This window comes from Lissotriton vulgaris, chromosome 5 (assembly GCF_964263255.1).
Source record: "Lissotriton vulgaris chromosome 5, aLisVul1.2, whole genome shotgun sequence".
Classification (NCBI taxonomy): domain Eukaryota; kingdom Metazoa; phylum Chordata; class Amphibia; order Caudata; family Salamandridae; genus Lissotriton; species Lissotriton vulgaris.
The window spans coordinates 1551217395-1551237969 of NC_141693.1; the positions used below are offsets into that span (position 1 = coordinate 1551217395).

Below are 20575 nucleotides of genomic sequence, written 5' to 3' on the forward strand. Positions count from 1 at the left end.
CAGTCTGCTTCAAGAGGGTCAACTCTCTCCCTGCCCCGTAGATCCATCGCTTGAAGCCATACAGCCACAGCACCCTATGGTCAGCCTTCAGTACTGGATCTCCCTGATCTGCAAACGAGCAGCATTTGATCAGCAACCAGTGCGCCGCCCAGTAATACAACTGCAAATCTGGAAGGGCAATGCACCTATCTACTGGACGGCACACCAATGTCCCAAGAGCGATTTTCTGGACACCCCCATCCCAGTGAAGAGCCCAAACCTCTGCATCCAGTATGCAAAAAACATGGTCCGTAACCTCAAACAGGGAGTTTAGCACCACCTAGAGGAACTTGAGGAGCTTAATCATCTTGTAGAGAGCCGCCCTACCCTGTAAGGACAGGGGCATCCGCAGCAAGTGCTCCATGTCCCTACAAAAGTTCTGTAGTATCTGCCCTGCATTCCTTATAGAAAAATTGCAGTCATCAGTCACAATTACTCCCAGGTAAGTAAACCTGAGGTCAGACCACACCAACTACCAGAGTCAATGCCCCATGTGACGTCTAACTGGGCAGGTGGTATGCTATGGATTTACCCCAGCTAACCGTAATGCAGAAGAAAAGCGAGAAAATGTGCAGGATTTCCATAACCCTCAGCATCTTGCGTCTGTTTCTGCCAAGTAGAACATCATCTGCGAACAGGGAGATCACATCCTCCCAGTTCTCATCCCAGCTGATACCTCACAACTGTGCATCCCGCCAGACCCAGGATGCCAGCATTTCCATTGCCACTGCAAAGAGCAGTGTACCCTGACCCAGCTTGAACTCATCTGACAGTACCCCGCGCCGGCCCACCATCGCCGTTGATCCACGATACAGGAGCCAAACCCAGAATTCCGGACCAAAGCTCATATGCTCAAGAAGAGCCCACAGTTAGGGCCACTCCACAGAATCAAACACCAAGAGAAAGGCCGGTTCCTCAATATGAAGCTGCCGAGCCTGGCAATCAAAGAGCTGCCAGAGATTGTGGTGTGTACACCTATGCAGCATGAACCCCCACTGATCGGAGTCACTACCACCTCTGTTACCTGCGAAAGGCGATTTGCCAAGATCTTGGATAGCAATTTAGTCTCCATATTCAGAAGGGAAATTGGCTGATACGAGGCGTGCTCCAGAAAACAGTGCGTTCAGGGGCTTAAGCACCTTGCTCTTCACACACTTAAAGCACACTGCTATCCCACTTTTGAGCTGGTTTGAGACGTGCATTTCCATAGTCCATTTTTGAGATTCCAATACCTTGAATTAGAGTTCATAAGTCTCTTTTGGTAATTGCTTAGGTCGGTTTATTTCAGAGAGAGCTGATCTGGCTGAACTGTGTTAGATGTGTGTTTTCATATCGAAATTAGAGTTTATTAAGAAACCAAGAGATTTGGCAATTTTGGCCAAGTTTGGAGAATAATCATTGATTTTGTAAAGACGCATAGAGATCAACTCAGGAACTCATTCATATCGAGGGAGCATGTTCCTCTATCGTTATGAAAAAGACATGAGACAAATGGTACAAACTAAGAAGGCCAAGCTACCTGTTTTCAGTGAGATATGCGAAGCAGGAGACACAGGTGATTAGGCAGATAACAGCATTCTGTGTGGATTGCAAAGGAGAAAGGACTGCTTGGCCCATAAACCAATAGGAAAATATGGCAGAAAATAAGAGCTTGCTAAGGATTTCTAAAGCTTAGAAAGTAATGAAAGGGTACGTTTCATAAGTGTTGAAAAGCGGAAAACAGAAATATGGTGATGCATAATATTGTGATACTGATGCAAGGGGAATAGGCATACATGTATGAAGGTTAAAAAACAGGCGAAAACACGGAAGAGTAATGGGCAAGGAAGGAAAGGAATTGGGAGAAATCAGGGGATGAAAACGAGAGGACATCCAAAATTCAATAATACAAACATCAGAAGAAAGCACAGTGTGAGGAAGTCAATTTAATATGCATGATTAATTAAAACCGTTGCATTCAGAACCTTAAAGGTTAATTTCAGAGATTTTACATACATAAAACAATTTAAAATAAGGTACAAAGTTAAAAAATGCTTTTGCTTTGTGATTAAAAGACATAAAATTGCTTCAAATGTGTTAGCACCACTGGCACAGATTTACAGGCCTGTATAAAGTCACTTGTGTAAACTTTCTAGATTAAATCTGTGGAGTGGTCCAATACAGCATCTACGACACTCTATAGTAGTTCTTCACAGTGTGAGGAGTGTGTAGATGATGGAACTAAGAAAAAACGAAAACCCAGATGGTCAAATGACAGATAAAGGAAATTGCTCTTTATAGTGCTCAAAGGAGTACTGAGAACTCAAGAGGACCGGAAATCGAGGGTGAAGGATGGCCAGGTGAAAGAACACCTAGCACAGGTATTGAGTGAGCACAAAAACCCAAATGCTATTTGCATTGGGATTTTTGCGCCAGCTTACACCTCGTAGGCCTAACTGAGTCTGTGAGAAGTGTGGCTCAATGCTTAGAGCGGCAGACCTTGATGCAGAACGCTGGCCAGGGACCAGGGTTCGATTCCCGCCTCGGTGGGTTTCGGGCTTAAATTCCTCTGACCGGATATTCTCGCCTCAGTGCCGATTCTAAGCATGGGTCCCACGCTGCAACTCTGGGCAATAGCTTGCTTAGTCTCCACAAAGGCCCCCTGATACACAAGGGATGCCTGGTTTCACCATGGGATGCCCAGGAGTGGACACCCCACAAGGAAAAGCCAGGAGGGGTTCCCTTGTGGTAGGAGTACAAGCGCCGGGATGCCTCCGGGTCACTGTTCGCGCTATACAAATACGCCACATTTACATTTACATTTACAGACAACCCAGCACCGAGAATCCCGTGATGTAGACTAAATCAGCACAGTTGTTTAGCCAGATGTAACACACTGTCTTTTTTTTCTCATCAGGTGGTGGGACGGGATTTGTGGGCCGTTCTTTGAGCCGCCTCCTGAAGAGCAGAGGTCATGAGGTCACTATTGTCTCCCGCCAGCCTGTGGAAGGGCAGATCACCTGGGTAAGAAACAGGCAAAGAATGAAGAGGCTGCAAAATGGAAATGACTGTTATCGAACTTCTGGCCTGGTGGGTAGGGAATCCCAGCGATTCACTGGGTCACCTGGGGTGCATTTACGCTTAACCTGAACGGATTACCTGGGTTTTATTTTATTTTATTGGGATTTAACTAAATGGGTAGAATCCTGAGTTTTGTTTGCCCTTGATATTGAAGGGTTCCACGTATTTGAGGTTAAGCCTGGTTTTATATGTGACTTTGAATAAGTATGTCGACCTTCCATTTTCTCTACTTCCAAACCCCTTTTCACGCCCTTGACCTGTCAACCTTGAGGCGTAGAAGCTGAGAACCATATCAGATGATATACAGCAGACTTTACCAATGCCCTGTTTGTGACTTCCATTTGACTGGCACGGACCCTTGTTTGTTTTGTTGCATAACAAGCTTCCATTCCGTAAAGAGTTTGCCAATATTTATGATTAATTATGTTATGTACGGTATGTATAGGGCGGGCCTTGATCCCGAGGGCCCAGATTAATTCAATGCTGAAATATTATGTTTTTTTTCTTACCCCGTTGACATTTTCACTTTGAACGCACTGCTGATTTATTGTATTTAAATGTGTGTCAGGTTCCCACACTGGAACTTTTGTTTTGTGTACCGCATTATCACTTTAACACCTTGCTGTTGAATATTAGTCTGCTTGGGGATGACTTGTTTGATTCCAGATGGGACTGCAACCTTCGTCACTACTGCTGACCTGCGGTGTTTCCGTCCTACTTTGGTCAATGTGGATCATTTGGAATGGAAGGGAGCTGCTTAGCATAGTTTGTGGTGTAATTGCTGCATATGCAGACATTTACATAGTATAGATAAGCTTTGATGTTTACATTTTAATTGCTCACAGAGAGCACACGTGGGGATAATGCCAAGAGATTAGGGTCTGTGAGGTAATTTTGTGGGCTATGTATGTTGGCCCATGCCTCCGCGTTGAACATTAACAGGTTTCGTACTACGCTTTCATCTGTGTAGTATGCACACCTAAAAAACCACACATGTTTTCCATGTAAGTTCCATAACCAGTATCGGGGCACTGATGATAATCCGGGTGGGTCACACTATTTTTCTGGAGGAACCAATGAGACGTGACTTCATGCTTTTCTCATTTCAGGGCAACCTCGAGGCTAATGGCTTGCCTCCCTGTGACGCTGTTGTCAACCTGGCTGGAGAGAACATCCTGAACCCGCTGCGCAGGTGAGATTTAAGGTCTAGACTACAAGACCTGTGGTCGCACATCTAACACTACATCGTTCATGGATAGCAGTTGGCTGCCACTATATTCTTCTCCTTTGAAACAATTCTGAATCATCTCCTTGGATCCTTGCACATATTCCATTCTTGTTTATAGACCATCTAAGTTTATGCTTTACATATATAAAGATATACATTTATACATATCACGCGCCACACGCGGCCTGCAAGGCGGGCCCAGTCGTCCCCGTCCCCTGTATAAACACTACATACAGAGCTTGCTCTCCAACTACATCTTCCTTTTCCCCTACCGTTGCTTTTTATTACCTGTCCTGGGTATCTCCATTATTGGACTATCCTTAATGAGAGTGAATATTTTTATAATTTTCAGCCTTGCCTCATCTTTTTTCCAAGTCAATGTTCAAATATAACTTCTGTCCTTACAATCATTCATCACCTCATTATTATTATTATTAATATCATTATTATTATTATAATTATTTCATTCTTTTTATTGCCCATTGTTCGGCAATTAGCCCAAGGTTAGGGCTAAACAAAATGTTGCGTTAGTAGTATACATTTGCATGTGGATCCCTGCCAATGAAAAGGAAAACAATAACAACAACAGTAACAGACAAAGGTACAGTCGCTGTGCAATTCCATCATCAGTGATACACATCAAAGAATTTGGTCTTATTTCTCCCTCCACTTAGTCTCATCCCCAGGAGGTCCCACCAGTTCGACAATAATTTGTCACCCAACATGTAGACTATCAGGACCCGCTACGCTTCATAGATTAATCTATGGCCCCCCCTTCTCCTAGGTCCCATCACTCACCTCGATCCCGAAGCAGTTGCAGCTGCCCCCATAATCTCCAGGGTGTGCCCTTGTGTGTTAGAGGATTCCGTGCCTTGGGATTGCGTTCTCTGTTCATCCTCCCCATCCCGACCCGTGTGCTTCTCCAGTAGTGTGGCCCAGATTTTTAAGTCCTCCTGTAACTTATCATCCCAACGGTTGAGCTTCATGTGTACCTCCTCCAGAATTGCCTACACGTCCAAGTCCTTACACCACAGTGTATTGGAGAGGGTTCATGTACCCTGCCATCCTATGGCCACCCTCTCTTTAGCCAGAACTTATGCCAACTGCCTTTTTACCCACTCTGGGTCATTTAATGATACCAAGCAGGCATACATGGGACGACTCCTCAATTGTCAGTGCAGTCACCTCCCTCAGCTTCACAACCACCTGCAGCCAATAATCTTGCTTCCTCAGACACTCCCACGCCATGTGCAAGAAAGAAGCTCCCGCCTCCCCCACATCAGGGACAGATTACCTCTCCGCCCACAAACATCCTACTAAGTTTGACTGGTGGTAAGTACGTTTAATGCACATAATAGAAATGGGCCCATTTCATTTCATTTCATAAGGCTTTATTCGGAACAAAAAGCAAGTCCATAAAAGCACAGCATAAAACAGATTACAATATAAAACAACAGCCATAAAGAGCAAAGGATACAACAGTTAAAAAAGGTTAAAAAAGCATACTTTTCCTAGCATTGATTGATTTGAGAATGAAAGTAGCCGTATAAAAACAAACATCCGGATGATGTAAATTAAAAAGCAGGCCCATGGAGTCTCGTATTGTCCTTACACCAAACTTAACAAACAAGGGCTTCAGATAGGCAATCCGCAGATATTTGTACAGCTGGGAAAGCAAAAGGAAGTGCACAGTGCTTTGCGGGGTAGTATTATCACACGAACAAGGGCCAACAGGGTGTAAATGCAGAGAGGGGAAGGCCACAAGGTGGTGGACTACTCCAGTTCTCAGTCTAGCCAACACAAACCAATGTGCTTTCCAGGTCACTTGTGATAAATACGGTTGAAAACCCACAAATTCATTTAAATCATGATAAAGAACACAGGAAGAAAGTTCAGCACTGTTTTGATGTAGATATAGATAGCAGTTGTAAAAAGCAGCCCTTAAGTTCAGTTTTAGACAGCTCATTAGCCCAGCATCGGTTCACAATGATATTAATATTAAAGATCTCACGGAAATTGTCCACAATATACTTTAACCATGGAATCTTTTCATAGTGATCCAAAGAAAGGCAATCAGAGATAATGGCTCTACACAATGAGGTCTCTTCTTTTATCCAAATAGAGCGCCATAGCATCAGAGGTCTGAGGAGGATCAAATCGGCAAGATGATAAATACCCAATTCGTTATGCACTAAAACATTTGAGACAGAGCTTGGCAGGTACAGAACTCTCTTCAAGAAGACATTCTCCTCGACCTGAAGAGACCCTGCCGTGGCATGGCTCCAGATGCCCGCTCCATACAGGGCAATCGAGACACAACGAGACTGGAAAATTTTTAATATGTCGTGGACCCGCCTATCTCCCAGTTTTGTAGCCATAGTGAATATTCCATGAGAACTCCTCGCCATCTTAGCCCGGACATTCTTATGCTCATTGGCCCAATTATTATTACTAGAGAAGGTGACCCCCAAGTAGGAAAAATGATCAACAGCTTGGACCTTTTGACCCTCTATAAAGAATGAGAAGTGCTTCTTTCTATTCTTTCGCCCGCATTCCATAACATAGGTTTTGGATTTATTTAACACAAATTTTCTACTTTTAATAAATTGCGAAAAGCCATCCATCAGCCGTTGAAGGCCGATTGGGGTGCGTGAGATTAGAACCGCTTCGTCCGCGTAAAGTAACACAGGGACGCTGTTTTCGTTTATTTTGGGAGCATCTACTGCCAAGGATTTGAGAAAAGAATCGATCTCATTGATGAAAAGGGTAAAGAGCAGTGGAGCCAACACACATCCCTGTCTAATTCCCCGCCCGATTTTAAACTTAGTGGTGCATTCCCCGTTAAGACCATAACGGACGCAAGCACGTAATTTGGCAAAAGACGTGCTAGGAAGTGCACAATACCCTCGGGTGCCCCAATTTCAATAAGCTTTGCCCAGGGAATGCCATGGTCCACCAGGTCAAAGGCACTACTCAGATCCGCAAAGCAGAGATAAATAGTGCCAGTCTTTGCCTGAGTATATTTACCGATGAGCAGGTCCAAATTTAGACACTGCTCAATCGTGCCACGGCCCTTCCTGAACCCAAACTGGCTCTCTGCTAAAATGCCATTATCCTCCACCCATTCTTCCAACCTTACTAAGAGCACTCTACTCTTACTTTTACGGAAGAGTCCAACAAGGAGATTGGACGATAATTCTTGACGTCCCCTCTGTTTCCTTTCTTAAAGATTGGAATTAAGATTGACTCTTCCCAGGTAGGGGGTACAGACTGCTATGTTGAAAATATTAGTTAACAAAGGCCCCCAAACTTCGGGGACCAGTTTATATATATCAATTGGTACCCCGTCTGGTCCCTGTGCTTTTCCTCCTTTACTGGCCCTTATGCTATTTAAGACTTCTTGGACAGTGATATCAAGTGGCGTATGTGGCCACGTATCCCCTAAATCCCTTGATACACTATCCGAGTCAAACATTTTGGAAAAATGAAAGATCCACTCATCCCTCAAAACATTGGAAGTTAATTCGGGGATCTTATCATCTTTGAGGAATGGGGAATTAACAGTTTTCCAAAACAGGGTACAATTATTCAGTTCGGCAGCCAGAGTCAAATTATCCCATGCTTCCTGTTGGAGTTCCAGTTTCCTACGTTTTAGGGTTTCTTTATATCCCTAGGCTTTGCTGATAAGGCTGACTTTAATTCCTTTAGGGCAAAGGTACAAGCCGGGTTAAACCACCCCCGCAGGCGTTCTTCCTTATGCTTAGATGTGATGGTAAGCTTGGAGTTGATGACGGCGTTAATACCAGTAAAAAGCTCGATAGAGCCAGTGGTGCCTTGATCATCTTCTAAAATCCGTGTGGTCACATTTAGGTTTAAAGCATTTTATTAAGACAAAAACATAGGGAGAGGGAACAGGAGGTTAGGGTTACATACATTGAAGCAAAGGAAATGAGCATGATACTGCGAGTGTCACGGTGGACCAGTCCGCTGTGGAAAAGGAAGCAACAGCAATTGAAAAGGGCTAAATATAAGCAATACCTTCAATCTGAGCATAGTCAACACCATCAGTCTAAGCAGAGAATAATAAACAGTAACACAAGGAAACCCAACCCACCATCCCCTGAAACTCCCCCCCCAAACACCCCAACTCACCCCCACTCCCCCCCTAACCCCCCCGTCCAATGTACCTCTAAGAACACTACCTGCCCCCCTACCGCACCCCTCCCCTCCATGAACCCAGCCCCGCTACCCCTCCTAGTCTGCTGGAATCACCGGTGGCGTCAACCTTAGAAGCCTGAGGTACCTCGGACAGGTGAGTTCCCTAAATTCCGTAGTTAAAAGCGCACGAAAGGGTTGCCACAGCTTATCAAATTGGTCTATCTCCCCCGCTGCCGTGAGTGACAACTTTTCCATACCCAGCACATGCCAGAGCCTGTGCAACCAGCCAGTGATGGAGGGGACCGTGGTGGTGCGCCAGTGGATTAGGATGTTCTGAACCGCTGAGCCCAGCGCTATCGCGATTTGCCTGCCCCTGCGGGACTTCAGCGGATACATCAGGCCATTAGGAAGGCCCAGCAATACATACGCCGGAAAGCGCGGTAATTCAATTTCAAAATGCATATCAACCTCATCAAGAACCTCCTTCCAATACGCAGCCAACAAGGGACAATCCCAAAGAATATGTGAAAGGGTCCCCACCTGACCACAACCTCTCCAGCACTCCTTCTCGATATGCCTGTTCATCTCGTGCAGTCTCTCTGGGGTGTAGTACCAGTATGTGGATACCTTGGTGAATGTCTCAGTGAGGCCAGTGTGATATGCTGAGTGTTTCGCACGGTGTGCAATCTGGTCCCACTCCTTATGGCTAAGTGTCCTACCTAATTCCCTGTGCCATCGTTCCCTGCCCGGATTATAGTAGTGAAACGGAGGGGGCTGTAAGAACTTGTAGAGATCAGTGATCAGTTTAGCATCGGAGGCGCGGGTCACCAGCCACCGCTCATATGGTGTTATCTGATGATCAGCTGTGTCCCGCACCTGGGGTTGAAGCGCCCAGTGCAGGACCTGCATATATCGCAGCCTATCCGACTCCGGCAGGTGGAACTCCTGTTGAAGAAAGGGGACCACCCCCTCCAAACCATAAATCTGAAAGAGCGCCCGACAGCCCGCCGCCCTCCAATGGGAGAAAGCGCCCGGCTCTGTCCCCGGGGAGAAATCAGGATTACCCGCTATGGGCGTAAATGGCGAGGGGAACGTGGTGAGTCCCCGAGCCTCGCAGACTGTGTCCCACACCCTCAGGGGAACCCGCGTGACAAAGGAAGCGTAAAGGTTGGGGGGGGGGGCGGTGAACTCTGCGCAAGAATGGAACTTCCTGGAGGGTGCACCCTGCCACCGCCTGGTCCTGAAAGAGCCAGTGCTTATCGGATTCCCACCTACTCCACAAGGTAGCGCAGCTGCGCCGCCTGAAAATATTTCCGGAGGTCCGGAATACCAAGGCTCCCCGCCTCCGGGGCAAGCGTGGAGAGAACCCTCTTCATCCGCGGCTTGCGGCCTTGCCAGACAAAGCGTGCGATGTCAGCTTGCGTCTGCCTGATCCAACCCACTGGAGGCTGGAGCGGCAAGGCTCGGAAAAGGTATAGGATCTGGGGCAGAACCGTCATCTTGACCGCAGCAATCCTGCCAAGCCAAGACAACAGGCCCTTGCTCCAGCGGCCAAGCTCCTCCTTGATCTTTTTACTAAGAGAGGTGTAGTTAGCCGTTACCATCTCTGGCAACGTCGGCGCCAGCAGAATCCCCAGGTATGGCACCAGGGAAGATGACCACTGCATGGGAAAGAGCCGCTGAAGGTCCCGTCTAGTATCCGCAGCCAGAGACACATCAAGAGCCACCGACTTGCCCATGTTCATTTTGAAGCCAGCCACTCGTGAAAAAGCATCCAACTCACGGATGCAGGCGGGAAGGGACCTCCTGGGATCGTCCAGGGTCAGCAGGACATCATCCGCATAAAGACTGACCGTGTGAACATACTGCCCCATCTTGATCCCGATTGCATCCGGGTTTTGGCGGGTTTTGGCGGATCCTCTGGGCAAACGGCTCCATGTAAAGAGCAAAGAGGAGTGGGGAAAGTGGGCACCCCTGCCTAGTGCCGCGCTCGATTGCAAAGCTACGGGAGCTGCACCCATTGACCCTCACCGTCGCTGATGGGTACCTGTAACAATTGAAAACCATCGAGCAGAATTTATCACCGATGCCCAGTTTCTTGAGCACCTGCTCGAGGTAAGGCCAATGTACTCTGTCGAAGGCTTTCTCGGCATCCACCGCCAGCAGCATCCGCTCACCTGAGTTCCGCGAAGCCTTCTCCAGAATGTGCGTCACTCGCTTAGTATTGTCGACAGTCTGTCTGCCGGGCACAAAGCCAGCCTGGTCGGCCTCGACCAGACCCGGGAGGTGCAGGGCCAGCCTGGATGCCAGAATCCCCGTGTACAACTTGAGGTCGACATTCAGGAGCGAGATGGGCCTATATGAGCCAAATAAGGCCCGATCCTTCCCAGGCTTCGGGATCACTGAGACCGTCGCTCTCAGGAGATCTGGTGGGATGGCTCCTGATTCGGAGAAGGAGTTAAACAGCCGGGCGAGGATAGGGGCCACAACCGGGCAAAAGGTTTTGTAAAACAGGGACGTGTAACCGTCCGGGCCCGGGGCATTCCCGTGCTTAAGTCTGGCTATCGCAGAAATCACCTCCTCGACGTGGATATCGCGCTCAAGATATTCCGCCTGCGCGGGGTCTAGCGCCGGAAGGGTCACAGATTCCAGATATTCCACGGCTTCCCGCGACGAGGGGGGCTCCCCGGCGTACAGCGCCTCATAGAAACTACAAAAAGTTTCCGCGACCGCCGCATCACCAGAAACAGCCACCCCGTCTGTACCCAAGAGTTCCTTCACCACATTACGCTGTTGCGCGACACGGAGCCTGTGTGCCAAGAGTTTGCCACACCTATCCCCCCCTGTGTAGAATGCATGTTTCAGACGTAACGCTGCTTATTCCGCCCTGTCCATGTCCAGCGCCGACAGGAGCTTCCTGGCAGCCTTCAACTGCCTCCAAACCCTTGGGGCACCCGTACGGCGGTGGACCTGTTCGAGCTCCCGGACCTGGGAAGTCAGCTCCTCCCTCTTCCGCTGCCGTTCCCTGTTTTCTGCCGAGGAGATGGAGATGAATTCCCCCCTGAGGACCGCCTTCAGCGCCGCCCACTGTGTCGCCAATGAGGTGTCTGAGTTACTGTTGTGTGCCTGGTAGTCCCGTATGGCCTCCTCAATATGTTTTACAACTGTTTTTTTGTGCAGAAGGGTGTCCCTAAGGCGCCACACCCCCCGAGAGGGGGAGGTCACCGGCCACGCAAACGTGCCCACGACCGGCGCATGATCAGACAGTGTCAGGACCCCAATGTCCGCCGCCGTAGCAGCGGTACGCATCGGCCCACTAACCAAAAAGTAGTCCAACCGTGCGTAGGTCCGGTGCGCATGCGAGTAATAAGAATAATCCCTATCTGTAGGGTGGAGTGTGCGCCAAAGGTCATGCAAATCCATGTCGGTGATTCGGGCCTTCCCAGCCAGGGAAAGTTCCCCAGTCTGCGGGAATCGCTGCGCTGACCTATCTAAGGCAGAATCGAAAACTATATTTAAGTCACCCCCTAGGATAACATGACGATCGGGGGAGGCGGTTACATCCACCAGCACCGAATCTAAAAAGCTTTCTTGATGATCATTTGGGCTATATAAGGAGCCAACAGTAAACTATGTGCCACCTAGGCGAAGGCGGTATGCCAAAAGCCTCCCCTTCTGTTCAGCAAATTTATACAGCACTTCCCCCTTGAAGGAGCTCGCCAACAGAATAGCCACCCCCGCAGTCTTGGACGCTGCAGAGGAGAAAAACTGGGTGGGGAACTTGGCAGAGCGCATTCTGTGACAGTCGCGGGACAACAAGTGGGTTTCTTGCAGGAGGCATATATCAGCTTGTGTCCCCTCCAGCAGAGACAAAATCGCCCTACGCTTTACAGGGTTATTCAGACCCTTAACATTAAGGGTCACCACCTTCAGGGACGACATATCTCACAGAGTCCGGAGACGCTATGTCGCGGGGGAGGGGCGCAGGGCAGCAGCGCAGGATAAGCAAAATAGGACCAAGCGTTAGCACAGGAAATATCGGACGGTTCCTTCCCAACCCCTGAACAACTCCCAACCCCACCCCAAACAAACCAATGGCAACTAGCCAAATTCTAACTCAAACACAAACAGCCCATTGTCCCAGTCAAGTCCCAAAACGGACAAGTCTGCAGAAAGTACCAAAAGTGGACGTCCGGCCACTCGCCTTCCCCGCTCCCCCCCGGCCCTCCCCCGACCCCCAAACCTGGCAACGAAGAAGCTATGTCCATCTCCCCCCGGAGTGAATCTAGGCCGTCAAGGCCACACCGTTCGAGGCGGCCGAGTCCCTGGCCGCTTCTCTCAGGGCGATGGCCATGTCCGCTCTGATGGTGGGCGAGTCAGGCCGCCCAGCGCTCGCCGCCGATCTCCTTCTCGCCGACCGCCGTCGTCCTCCTCTATCCGAGCGCCTCCAGGTCGGTGTTGCTCCATCCTCTTCGGTAGCCGTGAGCCCCAAGACGCCGCAAACATCCTGTAAGGATCGCAGCTGGTGCAGTACCCCGTTCCAACGGAATATCAAACGAAAGTGATGCCCCCAGGAGTACGGCGTCTCGTGCTCGCGCAGGAAGTCGGTTGCAATCTTGAAGGACCTGCGCTTCTGCAACGTGATGGCAGACAGGTCCTGATACAGCGCCACCGGCCGCTCTCGGAACGTCAGTGGTTGTTTCCTGCGGGCCTCGGACATGATGCGCTCCTTCATCGGAAAGTCAGAGAGGTAGGCCAAGATGTCCGGCGGAGGTGCCGCTGACTGACGCTGTCGGCCGATTCTGTGGGCCCTGTCGATGTGGATCGGGAAGTCCGCGGCCTCTCCTAGAATGTCCCGGAACAAGTCCTGCAAGTAGCCCACCAGGTATGTCCCCTCATCTGCAGACGGCACACCCCTTACCCGTATATTATTCCTCTTCGACCTGTTCTCCAGGTCCTCGTTATGGGCTTGGAGTTCAACATGTTGCTCCCTGAGACGGAGGACGTCCTGTTGCAAATGGACAATCTCTTCGTCCCGACGTTGGGCCGCCACCTCCACCGTCTCCATCCGCTCACCAAGGCCCTCCACCTCACTGCGGACCTCGCGTACTTCACTGGCCACCTCCTGCTTCAGCGTCTGGAAGTCTGCTTTAAGCGAGCTGAACAGTTCCTCCATGAAGGACCTCGTGACGGGGGGCTCACCCCCGGTCTGGTCTGCAGCGGCCCGGGAAGAGCCCGGAGACGGTTGCGCCCTGTCCCGCTGTTGCTGGGCCCTGCTAAGCATGTCCGGCAGGGTGCGATCCCCCTTCCTCGATCCTCCTTTCCCGGACATTCTCGTCCCGTACGCTGCCGCACTCAACTGAAGCAGGAACACTGGCTTCGGCCACCTGGAGTAGGCTCGGCCCTCGATGAGCTTCCAACGTTCGGTAGAGTCCCTCGAGAAGGAACTCCCGGCCAGATAGGGGACCTGCGCCACAGGTGACAAAATGGCGGGCCAGTCTGATCACAGAGAGCTGTTCGGTGCCCAGCCAAGATTTCAATAGGGACCCCTGCCAGGGGAACCCCGGCTGGTGCGTCCCGCTGGAAGGGAGAGCTGTGCAAAAGCAGAGGTGTAGGGGACGACCTCAATCGACACTGAAGGAGGGCCGCGTCACCGTCGCCGTGAAGACAAGATGGCGGTTGGGCGGGGCCGGGAAGATCGACCAGGCCCGGCGATGCCACCAGGGCCACTCTAAGAGCCAGGTATACAGAGGAAAGTTCTTTCCAGGGCCGTCCAGTTAGAGAGGAGAAGGGTATGCACCTGTTACAACGCATTTTTTACAACGCACTACCACTACAACGCAGGCATTACAACGCATACCATTACAACGCATTGCGCTGGGGGGCGCTCTATAATAAGAGGTAAGTTTAATTTACTATCCAACACCTTCCCTAGGGTCCACGGGGACTGGAGTTAGAATAGTAAATTATACTTACCACTATCCAGCACCCCAAAGCGCTATGCGTTGTAATGGTATGCGTTTTGAATACCGCGTTGTAATGGTATGCGGAGTAAAAGTATGCGTTGTAACGTCATACATCCGAGAGGAGAAGTGGTAGATCTGGCTCCGATCGTAAGCATTGTCGCCCACTGGCCACAGGGCCGGGGCCCGTGCCACATGAGAGGCCACCACCGCAAGTCCAAGCACCACCACGATCACACGGCAGGGTCCTCGCTCAGCAAAGTCACACTGCCGCTGCCCCTCTGACGATCCCCGTCAAGCACCGGGGCGAGCTTCACTCCAGATCGCTAGACATCAGCACCAGGCCCCAGCCGAGGCATCCGGACAGCGCTCCGTTCTGCTCCGCCTCCAAGGCGCTCCTCCGTCCGGCAATCGGTCTTTTAGCGTGCTTCCACCGGGGCGATCGGGGCCAAAGTAGTATCAATGTGCGCCCTGGGATCTCCGCCGCCCATCTCTCAGCCGCTGAGCGTCAGCGGGGGGAGAGAAGCTAACGAAAAAGGGCTCGGGCCTATTCGGGCCGGAGGAGCTGCGGGAAGAATCGTCCGCTCACCCCGCCATCTTGGCCACGCCCCCCGTGTGGTCACATTTAAATCTAGAGTTGCACAAGACTTTCTTCACCAGTATTCAGGCCACGCTTAATTCTGATGCAGCGGAAGCGGTGAGGGATTTTATCATCTTATGTCCCACATTAACCGTTACACTTTAATTCGAAACGTAACTCTGACAGGCCCATAAGTCATTATCACACAGTTAGCTGTAACAAAGGTACTCCGATGAATCTTTGGTAGAGCTAAAAGGGACTAAGTAATGAAAATCGGAATGCTATTCCCTCATGAGAACCCACCATGAAGGAAAAACGAAATATCAGTAATTATCAATAACATAACAAAATAACTCATGAATAAGGACAGACAGTATTCTTGTCTTATTATTTCTTCTTGTTATTTCATAATATGAATGGTCAAACGCAAGTACACAAATTATAATATTCACTTAGAACCAATGTTACAGAATAAATTCACAATAAGAAGCAACTCATATCAAAATACATCAACAAAAAGGGTATAGAGGAGTGAAAGAGAGAGAAAAACCATTGCAAATACAAATATGCAAGATTATCAGTTTCTCATACGAACCTAGAATTACTGATGCACAGCGTGCATTCAGTCTGAAAAGCTAACCCCTCGGCCGAAAGTGTATAGTATAGCATAAGCAGTATTACTAGCCGATGATGTGCAAAGTAATTCGGAAAGCCTTTTGGTATTGTGGGAAATCACACCGACCAGAGTAAAAGGATCAGCACGGTATTCAGCACACCACGGACGCAGGGTCAGGTCACCAATCTTGTGAACGAGCCGATGATCATTTTCTCACACACGCTCTTCTAGTACTTCACTCTCTGATCTGCAATAAATGTTTAATTTTCTCTCTTCCTTTCAGTCACTATTGGACAAGTCCCATCAGGTGACAATCGTCTGAGCTCTATTTTACTCACATTTCTAAACGACTATTGTCCTAATGGATTACATCAGTTCTCGAGGAAAGAAAAGGAAATACTCGATACATAAGTTTCTAAATGATGAAACAGTTTGTACTAAAAAAAATCTCCTCTCTTGCTTAGACAGGAATAACCCTAAAATATTTATTCAGAAATAGGCTAATATCTGCATTCTAAGGAAAACATTTGAAACTTTCGAAGGACAGAAGCACATCCTCTAACATTTCTAAGACCTACATTATTTTAGCAAAAAGAGAATTATTTCTAAAAGATTTATAAAGACTTTCAGGAAGAATAAAAGCTTTTCTCTCGAGCTTGTCGTGTCTCTGCATTTCAGGAGACCTACATCAAATTCAATTAGACAGGATAATCCTCAATTATTAATTAATTACTACTCACCTATATTTCACAACTACCAACATATATTTATCATCTATATTAATTTCATTACTTTGGGGAAACACTTGTTGAGTTTTCCTTTACACATTTTCACGTTGTACTCTTTATTTTCATGTGTTAGAGATAATACATCCTAATTAGTTTAATTCACTTTTACGGACAGATTACATTGAGCAGATTTTATTTACAAAAATCATGCTCCATCAATTCCAAATGAGTCAGGTGTGCAGCGAGTTCCTCCTCCATGCTTGCCGAGCTGCAGGTTCAGTCCAGACTCTATCTGCCTTGAGTGTCTTATAGATGTGTGTCACCATGGGCCTCAATGACCCTGCCGTCCACAATCATTGAGAGTTTCCGTCAGCTGGGGCTATTCAAGAAATCTAATTCTGTCCAGAGATCCCATGCCATGCTCGTCAGTTTAGCATATTGCAGGAATTTACCGCACAGCAATCACCTCCTGTGCCTCCGCGATAGTGAGGAATGTCTCCCCTGTCTACATTTCACCCAGCGCCTCACACCCCCCTCCCTCCATCTCACCACAGACACGTCTAATCCAAAAAGGCTGAATGGGAGCAGCATCCATATGACTAGGGTGGCAGTTTGAATACTTTGGTGACAACTCGTTCCCACCTCTCCCACCTGTCGGATCAAATAGTGTGTGTCAGCCACGCATGAGCAGAGCCTATTGCCTCTTTATTTTAATGAATACATTAATTATTTTATGGAATTTATTTTGATGAACACATTTTTATTGGTTTGAGCCACCTAGAGTGGCAATGATAAAACAATTGACACACATCAATTACGAAACAGGAGAAGAGTTGACATTTATACAAATCAGTCATACATCATATTTGAAGATAGCCCAATAGAGATCACTTCCCATCAACAAATTCAAATGGATTGATGTAAGAAAGTGGCTCTGTATATACTGGACCAAAGTAAGGTACAGTGTGCACAGAGTCCACAGTCCCCAGAGGTTTGGCAGAGGCTAAAGGTAGATATAACCTTAATCTCTAAAGTGGTAGCTTGGTCGAGCAGTAAGGCAGTATCAGAGGACAGTGTAAAGCATTTGTTGTACACACTCAGTCAGCAAATGGTCTCACACACTCAAGAACTGAACTCCAGGCCAATTGTTTTATATCAAACATATATAGTTGTTTTATTTTAGAACCAACAAGGTATCAAAATAAACTTTCTCAGGATGAGTTACTTTAGTTAAATACTTTTCAAATACCACATTATTTGGTCAGGCCTGCTTCTCTCACCTACTGACAGCGTTCATGACACCATGGTTTAACTATTCCATATACATGCTGTGGACCCTAAGGTGAAGCATTTGGGGACCAGGCAGGTTTGGGCGAATTCACAATACCAAAGGCTGTTGGCTGGCATTTTCTACCTGTTGCTCAAGAGAGATATCACTAGATATTGGCGGTCGATTCCATTCAAATAACTTTATTTCGATTCATGAATAGAATCATAAAAGTATACACAAATTTAAAAGATCAATAAAATATTAAAACATAACGTTATCTTAAGAACCAAAGTACATGTTACATATTGGGATTACAATACATTTGAAGCAAACAGGTCAGATTTATACACATTCCATAAAGTGCATATGCATTTCAATAACACATCCACATAGTGGTCTTTTACAGAGGATTACCACTCATAATACTGTTCAGTATCGATTTCTGATAACGAGGGCCACTCTAATGAAACTAAGTACAGCACTACATATCACTGGAGTTGACAAGGACAATAAATGCTCATAGCCCTCTTTATAATAACGGGATCCTAGGGTTAACAAAACAGGCTTAATAAACTGATTTCTTGGGTCCTTATACAAAGCACAGGAAAGAATAAGGTGCAGAGTACTTTGTGAAACCCTATCATTGCAGGGACAAGGGGATAGCCTCTCACACACCCCCTTGGTTTGGAAAAGCAAAATGAAAATGTAGTGAGCTAAGACGAAAACTGGTCAAATAAAAACGCCATTGAGTGTGCATGATATTTGATAGATAAAACTGCTGCTGCAGCCTACCCCTCTTATATAGTGCCCGCTCACTATTTCTCAAGATACCTAAACTGGTTTAATAGGCATTTTTAATTTTCAACTTGGAATCCTTACCACCCATGTCAGGATTTTGAAACATATGCCCCAACCCAATCTTGTAAAAAGGGTCCCTAACATATAGCAGCCATGGGATCTCCATAGAGTGGTCAAGTTTGAGGCAATCTTGCAGGATTTCCTTTGTCAATTTCAGTTCTTCAGATTGCCAAACTTTAGACCATAACAACAAAGTAGACACATGAATAATGTCGCTCACATACTCAATACCCACCTCCCCATGGCAAAAGCTATTTGAGGTACCAGATGGGACAGATAAGAGACGCTTTATACATTTGTTTTTCATGACTTGTATCTTGTCACAATTGTGGGTCCCCCACACTCCTGCCCCAAATGTTGCGACAGAAAGGCATTTAGCTTTATATAGAGTTATTAATTCTACAATCGGCCTTTGACCCAATTTACTAGAAAAGCGGAAGAGGGCCTCAATCGATTGTGTAACCTTTTGTACACGAGTTGAGATTAAGGGGTCCAAATTCAGCTTTTTGTTAAATAGATTACCCAGGTAGTTAAAATTGTCAACTTTCGCAATAATTGAGTCCTTCACCATGTGCCTGCGAGATTTTACCCCTTTCGGACCGCAAGCCATAGCAAAAGACTTAGCGAAATTGACCCTGAGGTCTAAACCTTCCATAAAGACTTCAAAGGCATTCAGACAAGTCTGCATGCCATTGGCGGTGAGGGTCATTAAGACCATGTCGTCTGCATATGACAACATCGGTATCCGTTTACCATTAGCCTGGGGGAAATCGACACCACTGTCCAACAAAAAGCTTTCTAGACCATTAGTGTATACCAGGAATAAGAAAGGGGCCAAGATGCATCCCTGGCGAACACCTTCGGTAGATGGACTAGATTTTGTCTTTTCGCCACCTAGGCCGAATCTAACTCTCACGGATGTGGCAGCATGGAGTCTACGAAGCTGGATGACCAGCGGTTCTTCATACCTCATGGTCTCCATCATTTACCACAACTTACCCCTACATATAGTGTCAAAGGCACAAGATAAGTCCATGAAGGCCAAGTGGATACAACTATGACTGGCCCTCACGTACTTACCCATTATTAATGCCAAATTGAGATACTGCTCAGTGGTTCCCTTACCTCTCCTAAACCCATACTGGGAATCCACAATAATACCTGCAGATTCTACCCATGTTTCGAGGCGTGCCAATATCACTCTGCCCATCAATTTGCAGGACGCATCTATTAAAGATATCGGCCTGTAGCAGCACAGGTCACCATTGTCGCCTTTTTAAAAAATTGGTACCACTACCGCCTCTTGCCAGGAGGTTGGGATACTCCCCACCACAATTGCTCTAAAAACATTTAATAAGAGTGGTGCCCACACCTCCACATTATGTTTAAAGAAATCTAGAGGAACTGCGTCTGGCCCTGGGGCCTTTAATGGAGTGCCCTTCCTCAAGGCAATCTCTATCTCTGAGAGGGTGATTGAAAGGCTAAGTGTTTTGGCTGACTCCAAATTAAAGTCTCCAGCCTCCTCATCAGAAGTTAGCAACACCTCATTTGGGTTGAAAATTTTGCCATAATGTGTTACCCAGGTGTCCCCCGGTATATGGACTATCATGTTGCCCCTTTCTTCACGCTTTAAAAATGGTCGGTTTATTACCTCCCAAAAGAGCCTACTATCCCTCAGTTCTGCCGCTATCCCCAGATCTTCCCAGGCCTTGGCCCTTAATTCTGATTTTCGCCTATTAATCGCATCTCTGTACATTTTCCTGGATTTTCTAACAAGCTCTCTGTCCCGTGGTACTTGATGTAAAGCTTTCGTTAAACTTGATTGCGCAGCAGAGCACTCTGCGTCAAACCATTTTGGTCGGCTTTCTTTTTTCCCCTTCAAAGTTTTTATGAGGTGGGAGGCCACATTTCCCAAAAGTGCTTCAACATTTTTAATTATTGTGTCTGGCTCAGTGATGGGCGTCAAACAAACTTCTATCCCTGCCTTGTTTTTCTTAAAAATATCCACCTCCAATTTCCTCACATCTACCTTGTCCCATCTCAATGTAACCCCCTGGTTCTGACTATATTTTATT

At 47.5% G+C, this 20575-nt stretch overlaps 1 protein-coding gene across 1 annotated transcript in view; it reads left to right on the forward strand.

The window, feature by feature from the left end:
* The window catches only part of LOC147715131 (epimerase family protein SDR39U1-like), a 98608-nt gene that overhangs the window by 14926 nt on the left and 63107 nt on the right, over nucleotides 1–20575 (forward strand). Inside the window, exons 2-3 of the mRNA XM_086923617.1 lie at nucleotides 2936–3042; nucleotides 4209–4291. Coding sequence (XP_086779743.1) covers nucleotides 2936–3042; nucleotides 4209–4291 — 190 coding nt within the window. The remainder of the gene's footprint in view (nucleotides 1–2935; nucleotides 3043–4208; nucleotides 4292–20575) is intronic.